At 42.8% G+C, this 10,750-nt stretch overlaps 1 protein-coding gene across 1 annotated transcript in view; it reads left to right on the top strand.

Moving 5' to 3' along the window:
• Window positions 1-10,750, top strand: part of Fer1l6 (fer-1 like family member 6) — a 112,806-nt gene that overhangs the window by 14,937 nt on the left and 87,119 nt on the right. Inside the window, exons 6-11 of the mRNA XM_005354617.2 lie at window positions 1,091-1,169; window positions 1,501-1,657; window positions 4,810-4,996; window positions 5,957-6,149; window positions 7,900-8,249; window positions 10,250-10,358. Of these exons, the coding sequence (XP_005354674.1) occupies window positions 1,091-1,169; window positions 1,501-1,657; window positions 4,810-4,996; window positions 5,957-6,149; window positions 7,900-8,249; window positions 10,250-10,358 (1,075 nt within the window). The remainder of the gene's footprint in view (window positions 1-1,090; window positions 1,170-1,500; window positions 1,658-4,809; window positions 4,997-5,956; window positions 6,150-7,899; window positions 8,250-10,249; window positions 10,359-10,750) is intronic.

Here is a 10,750-nt window from a genome sequence, read left to right as displayed (position 1 = left end):
TTCTGATTCTGACAAAAAGCTCTTCAGAAGCAGCAGGAGGGCCTACCACTCACCCTTCTTACAAACCATTCATTAACTCACTGAATATGCGTTGAATATTCATTATGAATGAGGCCACAGTGGATAGAATGCAAAGGGACACTACCCTTAATCAAGGCAACAATAGGATTTATAGTTAGTAGGAATCTCAGAGGCACCTCCGGGATGACATGGAGTTCTTGGGGCCCTCCAGTTCCAGTGACAGGGATGTCACTACTTCTGGAGAATGAGCCCTTCATTGCTGAGAGAGTCTAATGAGCACAAGAAATAACATCCCCAGTTGAGTTGAAATCTCAACGTGTTACTTAAGAACCATGCGGGGAACCTGGCCCCTTTCTTGGATATGACATTCCCAAAATTTGAGGACACTTCTGTCACACTGTCCTCTTCCTAAGAGCTACCCTTTTCTGGATTGAAATTAAACTATTCCAGGTTTTCCATCAGCTTCTCATACACTGTGACGTCTAGGTATAGCACCAACTATATCACCTTTCTTTATGACTTCCTTCTGGTGATGCCAGCCTCTCCGCATGCGCCGTAACCAAGCTAGACATTCTGCTGACTTCTAATCAGGGCAAACACACTCTGTACTGTCTAGAGCTTAGGCTATTGTTCAGCACTAAATCAGCTCCTGGCTGTGCATGATAATCTCTCAAGAAAGCTGTGGGGAATATTTCGGAGGCTGAGGAAAGAAAGAACAGTAGGCAGCTCAAGAGATCAAGGACAGATGCTTGAAGGAGGTGAAACTGGCTCTAGCCACTGAAGGATGGGTCAGGTTGGAGTAGAAGAGGTGGGCATTGAAGGGTTGCTTACCATGATCCCTTCAATTAAAGAAACCTGTGGGGCACCGAGAGTGCCATCCATCCTTCAGCAAATAAGCAGAAAAGCCACTAGAGACAGATGAGACACTTCTCGAAGTCACTTAGGATCCTGTGCATTAATGACCAATTTTAGTGTGCTCCAGACAAGGTTAAACCAAGACAAGGGTCAAGTCCTAGGAGCCTCTTTGGTGGAGTATGGGTCCTTTTCACAGATGCTCCATCTTTTGTAGGTCTTACATCACAAGCTGATAGGGAGCATCCTGATTGGCTCTTTCCGAGTGGATGTGGGAACAGTGTACAACCAGCCTGGTAAGCGAGCCCCTCCCCCCATCTTGCTTTCTTACTGTTCTTCGGTTTACTCTCTGATCTGTCGAGCTGGGAGTTTTCCGTGTGGTTCTCTAGACCAAAGGTCTCTCAAATACCCACAGTCAGTGAAGAAAGTCACACAAGAGGGCTGGAAGGAAGGGAGGGGGAGAGAAAGGAGGAGAGTGGGGTAGCCTGGGGGACTGACTGGGGACATCCAGGAATGGCTACTATCTAGAACAGATGACAGAGGAGACCAAGAGCCTGCTGGAGTGGGAAGGGATGAGGGAGTCGCTGCCCACGTGCAAAGAATACGACTCACAAGCTGTGTTCATAGGTCATCAGTTCTGTGACAAGTGGGCACAGCTTACCGACCCTGGGGACATCAGGACTGGCACCAAGGGCTACCTGAAGTGTGACATCAGTGTAACCGGGAAAGGCGACGTCTTAAAGACCAACCCCAAAATCTTCGATGCTGATGAGCAAATAGAGAAGTGAGACAAACCCATCCAGAGCCCTGAAAGAAATTTTGTGCCCTAATTTATGTCTCTTTTCCTCTCTCCACCCTTCTTTTTTTTAAATTGTTTTTATTGAGCTATATATTTTTTTCTCCATTCCCCTTCCTTTCTCTCCCCTCCCCCTCAACCCTCTCCCATGGTCCCCATGCTCCCAATTTACTCAGGAGACCTTGTCTTTTTCTACTTCCCATGTAGATTAGATCCATGTATGTCTCTCTTAGGGTCTTCTTTGTTGTCTAGGTTCTCTGGGATTGTGGTTTGTAGGCTGATTTTCTTTGCTTTATATTTAAAAACCACTTATGAGTGAGTACATATAATAACTGTCTTTCTGGTCTGGGTTACCTCACTCAAAATGATGTTTTCTAGCTCCATCCATTTGCCTGCAAAATTCAAGATGTCATTATTTTTTATGCTGTGTAGTACTCTGTTGTGTAAATGTACCACATTTTCCTTATTCATTCTTTTGTTGAGGGGCATTTAAGTTGTTTCCAGGTTCTGGCTATGACAAACAATGTTGCTATGAACATAGTTGAGCACATGTCCTTGTGACATGATTGAGCATCCTTTGGATATATACCCAAAAGTAGTATTTCTGGGTCTTGTGGAAGGTTGTTTCGTAATTTTCTGAGAAATCGCCACACTGATATCCAAAGGGGCTGTACTAGCTTGCACTCCCACCAGCAATGCAAGAGTGTTCCCTTTTCCCAACAAACTCTCCAGCATAAGTTGTCATCAGTGTTTTTGATCTTGGACATTCTTACAGGTATAACATGGAATCTCAGAGTTGTTTTGATTTGCATTTCTCTAATGGTTAAGGATGTTGAATATTTCCTTAAGTGTCTTTCTGCCGTTTTAGATTTCTCTGTTGAGAGTTCTCTGTTTAGGTCTGTACTCTGTTTTTTATTGGGTTATGTGTTCTTTTGATACTATTTTCTTGAGTTCCTTGAATATTTTGGAAAGTAGACCTCTGTCTGATGTGGGGTTGGTGAAGATCTTTTACCATTATGTAGGCTGCCATTTTGTCTTATTGACCATGTCCTTTGCTTACAGAAGCTTCTCAGTTTCAGGAGGCCCATTTATTAATTGTTTCTCTCAGTATCTGTGCTACTGGGGCTATACTGAGGAGGTGGTTCCCTGTGCCAATGCATTCAAATGTATTGCCCACTTTTCCTGTGAGGTTCAGTGTGGTTGACTTTATGTTGAGGTCTTTGACCCATTTAGACTTGAGTTTTGTGCATGGTAATAGATATGGGTCTACTTTCATTCTTCTACATGTTGATATCCAGTTATGCCAGCACCATTTGCTGGATATGTTTTCTTTTTTTCATTTGATATTTTTTGCTTCTTTGTTAAAAATCAGATGTTTGAAAGTGTATGGATTAATATCTGGGTCTTCAATTCGGTTCCATTGGTCCTTCTGTCTGTTTTTATGCCAATACCATGCTGTTTTCAGTACTGTGGCTCTGTAGAAGAGTTTGAAGTCAGGGATTGTGATGCCTCCAGAAGTTCCTTTATTGTGCAGGACTGTTTTGGCTATCCTGGTTTTTTTTGTTGTTGTTGTTTTTCCATATGAAATTGAGTATTGTTCTTTCGAGATGTATGAAAAATATTGATGAGATTTTGATGGACATTGCATTGAACCTCTAGATTGCTTTTGGTAAGATTGACATTCTTACTATGTTAATTCTACCTACCCAAGAGCATAAGAGATCTTTTCGTTCTCTGGTATCTTCTTCAGTTTTTTTCTTCAAAGATTTAGAGTCCTTATCATACAGGTCTTCCACTTGTTTGGTTTGAGTTACTCTGAGATATTTTGTGCTATTTGTGGCTATTGTGAAGGGTGATGCTTCTCTCATTTCTTTCCTCAGCCTTTTTATCATCTGTGTATAGGAGGGCTACTGATTTTTTTGAGTTAATCTTGTATCCTGCTATATTACTAAGGTGTTTATGAGTTGTAGAAGTTCCCTGGTAGAATTTTTGGGGTTGCTTATGTAAACTTATGTAAGCAAATAGGAGAGTTTTATTTCTTCTTTTTTAATTTGTATCCCCCTTGACCTTCTTTTGTTGTCTTATTGCTCTAGCTAGAACCTCAAGAACTATATTGAATAGATAAGGAGAGAGTGGACAACTTTTTCTTGTCCCTGATATCAGTGAGATCGCTTTAAGTTTCTTTCAATTTAGCCTGATGTTGGCTGTTGGCTTGCTGTATATTGTCTTTATTATGTTTAGATATGTCGCTTGTATCCCTGCTCTCTCCAAGACCTTTATTATAACGGGATGTTGTATTTTGTTGAAGGCTTTTTCAGCATCTAATGAGATGATCATTTTTTTGTTTGTTTATATGGTGGATTACATTGATAGATTTTCGTATGTCGAACCACCCCTGTATCTCTAGGATGAAGCCAACTTGATCATGATGGACTTTTCTGATGTGTTCTTGGTCCACCTCTTTCCATATGGGTGCATGAGCACTGCCAAGCTCATGCCTCATCTTTCAGAAGCTCTTCTCTGTCAGAGACCCCTGAATATATCTTCTCAAAGCTGTGGCTCTTTTGGGAGCTCTGATTCTGGGACAAGAACACTGTTTCCCTGCGACACTTTATTTTAGACAAACCACTCTATTGTTATTATTATTACTATTATTAATTCTTTTAGAATTTTTTATGTCTTGTTCATATTTAGCCCCCACTCCTCACTCCCACCCCTCCCACTTCAAACCTTTCTTCCCTATGCCTCCCACTTTGTGTCCTTTTTGTTGCTGTTTAAAGAGAAAACTTCCACAGCAGTTTTCCTCTGGCTCTTGGGGTATTTTTCCAGCCCTTTTCCACATTTCCTGAGTCTTAAGTGTATGCGTTATGTAGATAAGTCATTCTGTGATTATATGATTTATCCACATGTAGCTGGTTTTTTTTCTTCAAAAGAATTATACTTTCAACCACTGAGGTTTTATGAGGTGGGAAGAGTTAAATTCTAGAAAGAACTAGAAAGAAAACTTGGTTTAGTGATAAATTCCGGTGTTTTTCTATATCCATATTTTTCTTTCTGCCACCAATGGACACCTGCCCTTTCTTTCTACTCTTGAGTGACAGACCTTTTTAATTTTAAAAATCTTTTTTTTTCCCCTCTAGGAACCTTTTGATCCCTCAAGGATTTCCATCAGAGAGACCCTGGGCTAGATTCTATGTGAGGCTCTATCGAGCAGAAGGGTTACCCAAAATGAACTCCAGCATTATGGCAAATGTCACCAAAGCATTTGTGGGTGACAGCAAGGACCTCGTGGATCCCTTCGTGGAGGTGTCCTTTGCTGGGCAGACGGTGAGGAAACTTTGTCACCAATAGTGACAAGTAGGTCCTGCTCTGCATACAGAACGTTTTAATCAAATTAAATTGGCTTAAAAGTGCCCAGAGAAAACTTGTCACAGAGGGGAAGTGTAGAGAAGGCTTGCCCACTCTCGCCTCACTGGGGTAGAGAAGGCTTGCCCATTCATGCCTCACTAGACACTGTGGAAGGCAGCTATGGCTGGACATGTTGCAGCTTAGGGCCAGGTAGAAAAATGTCTTTCCTTACCTCTGGCTACTTCTCTAAGCAAGTACCAGGCTCTTGGCCCTGTAAAATAATTGCCACTCTCCCCTGACCCATTTTGCAATGTTCGAGGTAGTCTTTCTTCTATGTCTAGATACCTCTGTTCCTTTCTCAAGGGCTATTGGAAGAATCAAGGCCTAGGTTCATGGCCAACACTGGGTTCTGCCTTCTTGGACTTAGAAACTTTGAACGTATTTTATACTTTTAAAATATGTCCCTGTCCCTTTCCACAGCAGGAGTGAATGCTGGAGAATTTCTATCTTGAGTTGAATTTGGGGGCCATATGGGACATCATTCCAATTTACGACCAGGAAACTGAAGCTCAGGCTGCAACATTGATTCACTCAAGGTCCTATGTGACATGCACCTGGGTCTGTATGTAGGCATGAACTCAGGGTCTAGCTATGTCTACACTTTCCTGGAGATGCATAGAACAGCTCATATCCCTAACACAGGCGTTCACCCCAACACTGGTCTGTTAAGTAGAAATTCCCAAGGACAATCATTCACCTTTGCCCCAATGTTGCATATCAATAATGACATCAATAATGTCAATGGGGTATAGTTGATTTTCGCAGGTGTCATGGGAAGCAGGCCCATCTTTGATATCCCCTTTATATCCCCAGGGGGTTTGAAGTAATTTTTTTAGATATTTATTTTCATGGCTCACATCTTCCTGGCTGTCCTTTTAGGGGCGAACCTCGGTGCAAAAGAATTGTGCTGACCCCGTGTGGCATGAGCAGGTGGTCTTCAAGGAAATGTTCCCTCCCCTGTGCCGGAGGGTTAAAATCCAGGTGTGGGATGAGGGAAGCATGAACGACGTGGCCCTGGCAACCCACTTCATCGACCTGAAGAAGATCTCCAATGAGCAGGATGGAGATAAAGGTAGTGTTGCCCATGTCTGCCTTGGCTGGAGGTCTCAAAGCCACAGTCGCCTTTAAAGAGAGAGGGCCGGGGGCTGGAGAGATGGCTCAGTGGTTAAGAGCACTGGCTGCTCTTCCAGAGGTCCTGAGTTCAATTCTCAGCAACCACATGGTGGCTCACAACCGTCTATAATGAGACCTGGCATCCTCTTCTGGCGTGCAGGCATACATGGAGGCAGAATGTTATATACATAATAAATAAAAAAAAATAAAAAAATAAAGAGAGGGAGCCACGTAGGCATGTGGTAGCACCTTTTATGGTTCTGAGGTCTGTGGCCCAGCTTGGTTAAGCCAGTGGATGGAACTAAGCTCTGGTCTTAGGTCTTCCATGACCATTGCTAGCTACCTGGAGTGTGTCACTGTTCTCTTAAGAAAATGGAGTTATGATAAAACCTAAGTTTAGTAAACTAAAATCTATAGGCCAAATCTATCCTGTTACATGGTTTTGTATGGTTCTGTATGAACAGTTTTTGCATGTTTCTATGATTGGGGTTCCCAGTCACATCGGAACACGGCAGCATGAGAATGGCAGGGGCTGTGGTGATTGCTGCCTCAGTGAGCTGGGAGAACCTCGGGTAATTCACAAAGTACTGAAGGTGGCGGGCAGGGAAAGAACTCCTCCTTGGTATATGACTCCATTTCCCAAATCATATTAGTGTGAAAGAATTCCTAAATAAACCCCCATTTAAATTCATAGCAATCTTTCTCTGCACTGCAAATGTATGCCAATTGAAAAATATACATATATACATATGTACCTACATATACATATCACAAACATATATAACTAAATGGTAAAATATAAACAAACACACACATATATATGTTAAGTATATCTAACCATATGTCATGTAGAGATGACATTAGTTTAACTGCTTTATTTTTTCTCAACTAGATGGATATTTCCCAAGAGCAGAGACTGGTATATTTTTACGTCCTTCACAGACTGACATTACAGAAAGCCCTCAATGAACGTGTGTTGTCTATTTCTTGATACTGCGACAGCACAATAAGAACACACCCATCCATCTACACTTTCTCAACTAGATGCTAACATGTTTTTATTCACAGCGTTTTAGGAGCCTCTTGATGGTTTTCAGAAAGAAAGATGTTTGTGTTTTAGAAGTAGACGCCAGGGACCATAAACTCTTTCTATCCTTTTAACAATAATTTCCCTGCTTCTTTAAGTTCTCTCAAAGGAGAGCAGACTCTGAAGGATACAATCTAGTCTGGAGAAGTCAGGGAGAAAAGAGACAGTTAGGCAGAAAGAGGTTTGATATCTATGAATATATGAACACATTTACTTGGCAACTATGGGCAAGTTAATAAGCAAATTATGACTCCCTCTTTATTCCTAATAGTAGGGGCATGACCTAAGAGTCCATATGAAGCACTTAATAGATATCCTGTTAATCTTGATGTAGGCACTATTAGCTTTTCCTCCAGATGAGGAAACTGAGGCACAAAAAACTTAAAAATTTGCTGAAAAGTCCCAAAGCTGGGATTTGCCCTCTATAGTATGCAGGGGAAAGAGTAAACCTGTAAAAGAAAGATCAGATGGAAACTGAGCAAAATATTATCTTTGGAGAGGATGCCTTTTAAATATTTTCTTTTATCTGTATGTCATATATTTTTATATACAACTTTTATAGAACAAACATATGATATACATGAATGTTCACTAAGATACCTAATGCTTGGGTTCTCCCTAGGCTTTCTTCCCACCTTTGGGCCTGCCTGGATCAACTTGTATGGCTCCCCCAGGAACCAGAGTCTGATGGATGACTACCAGGAGTTGAATGAGGGCTTTGGGGAAGGTGTGGCCTTCAGGGGTCGGATCTTGGTGGAAATTGCTGTGGAAATTCTCTCTGGTGGGGCCCAGGAGTCTAAGTTCTCCAAGGCTCTGAAGGAGCTGAAGCTGTCTTCCAAAGACAAAGACTCCAAATCTAAAGGCTCTAGTAAGGACAAGGCTGACAAAGCAGATGACAGCAAAGCCCAGCAGGCTGCGGACAAGACTAACTCCATGGAGGTGGAGGTGGAATCTTTTGCTGTGCCCCCAGAGGTAGGTGTGAGCATCGCTCCTCTGAGCCTGATGTAGGAGAGCCCAGGCCAGAGGTAGACACTTGCCAGGGATCCAGAAGGCCTTTTCCTGTCCAGGTCTCATCTTCCCTGCAAAATTGTGCTGGCCTAGTACTGAGCCCTGGGGTGTGTCCTCTGTTCTTGCAAGTGGTGTGGCCATATGCTCATGACAGACTTCAAAATCTCTCAAGTGTGGATCCTGTGGGAACTCAAAGGAAACGTAAAAGTAGTCGGAGACCTTGGAGGGAGTGGATAGTAGGAGGGATGAGTAAGCTCTGCTGTCTAGCCTTGTTTAGCTGCATTATGTTGGAGCATTTTTGGGGGATGTGAGACCACATAGAAAGAGGAAGAAAGGGGAGAAGAATAGGCCACAAGCTGAGTGTCAAGAACTGGAGAAGCTTCACCTACCCCGATGAAACCACAACCCCACAGAATGCTGATCCGTGATTAGTTCCCACCATTAAAATATCAGCATCTCCCCAGCCCAGCTCTGTAGCACAGGCAAGAGACTGTGGTGTCAAGATGAACATCAGCTACGACTCTCCTCTCATTTCTTAATCCTAGTTGTGTAGTTTGAAGTCAAGCAAGTGAGTGGGTTCTGCGTGTCCTCAGTAACAGAAGAGGGTTGATTCCAACTGAACCTAGCTAACTCTGTGTCTGGGGACATCTCCCAGGTCACCACAAGGGGGATGTCATCTCCTGGGTCAACCCAAGAGGGATGATAGCTGCTCACTTGGAGCTGTCCGTTCCTAGGGAGGCTGGGCAGACCCCAGCACTGCAGTATGAGAGTCATCCTTACCTTGGAAGAGTTATTTATTTTTCCACCTCGGTTCTTAAGATATCACCGGGGACAACTCAGAGCAAGGGTTGAAAACCCTGGCATTAGTTTCACTGCCCTAGGTTGCCCTTTATTCGCTAGCTAACTGAGGTCTTATAGGTTGCTCTGTCATAGACAGCTTCTGAGGGCTGATGAGAACGTGTATACAAACTGTCTCAGATCTTTTAGCATGCACCTGGTGAGGCTTGCCCTGTTTTTATGGCTGTTATCCTTGGCTTGCTCTCTCCACCAAGGAGAGGCTATTTAGAGCTTGCCACCTGTTGTCTGTGTCTTGACTTCTTCAGTACCTCCACAGTTCTCTTTGGATTCGCATCTGGGATAGTTTCTCTGGAGATGTGTATTATCAGTTTGTTGGGGTTGGAGTTGGTGTTGTCTGCATGGGACTATGAGTGTGTGTGTGCTCAGAATATAAGCCAACATTGGAAACTTGACTTTGCACGTTGTGGGTAGCTTGTGTGGCATGCTGTGGTCACTCAAGCATATATGTCCTACATCTGCCTGTCTGGTAACCATTCTTGCTGTGAGCCAGCTTGGATAGGGATATCCAAGAAGAAAGAAGCTTTGATAAGATTTTCAAAATCTGAGTCAACATCTTTTAGAATGTTTTGCTGAGGGTTCCTGAAGGAAGAAATTCTAGCAGAAAGCAGCACAAGCTTCCATTCCTCCAGTTTCCTTTTCTGTGAAATGGGAATGGTCCGGATTCCAAACTCCCAAAGTTGTTACACAGAACGAATAATAAATGTATGTGAGCCCCCAATGCAATTAGGTCATGTATAAGGGTTTAGTGCGGTGACACTCAGCAGCTCATCTTTGATTTTTTTCTGGCTCTACAAACCTGTTCTGTGCTGGGTCCTCCCCAGCATCCTGGGAAGACACACAAGCTCATATTTTGCCATGAAAGGATAATTTTTTTGCATGTTAAGTTAGTAGTTCATTGGGTAATTCTGTGCCATTTTAGACCAGTGGGTTTGGAATTATGATTATTGACCATGATAGCTCTTTGCTTAGTGGCAAGACCTGGCATTTCCAGCTGAAGCAGAGACTCAGGCGTCAATGAATCATACTAGACCAGATGAGTTTCACTAACTTGGCTTTCTAGTGTGAAAAGGAAGCCAGCTCTGTCTAGCAATTCTTTCTCTCTGTAGATTGTACCAGAAAAATATGAGGACTTTTTACTCTTTGGAGCCTTTTTTGAAGCTACCATGATTGACCGGAAGATTGGAGACAAGCCCATCAGCTTTGAAGTTTCTGTTGGTAAGTGAAGACATGTGTTCATTTCTTGAATAAATGATCAGTGCCTTCCATGAAGGTGATTATATTCTGGTGGAGATGGCAGGTGACACCTCATCTAGGAATGGTAGTTCCTCTTCTACCCAATGTCACATAAAGAGTAGATGTGTTCCTATAGGTTTGGTTGCTTTGTTTGTATAACAGTAATTAGTATAGGTTTGGGTTCAGGGACTTAGATGACTAATCTTGGCTCCATTACTTTGGGCTGACTTAATTTCTCTGGGTCTGGTTTCCCTCATGTATAAAATGGGAGCTAGAGTAACTCCTCACAGAGCTGTGAGTTTAATAAACTGACGTGAAACATGACACATTCAATAGGTGCTTGGTTAGAGTTCCCTGCCACCGTCCTTGGCTAA

This window comes from Microtus ochrogaster, chromosome 15, assembly GCF_000317375.1.
Source record: "Microtus ochrogaster isolate Prairie Vole_2 chromosome 15, MicOch1.0, whole genome shotgun sequence".
Lineage (NCBI taxonomy): Eukaryota > Metazoa > Chordata > Mammalia > Rodentia > Cricetidae > Microtus > Microtus ochrogaster.
This window is presented reverse-complemented; position numbering and strand designations above follow the sequence as displayed.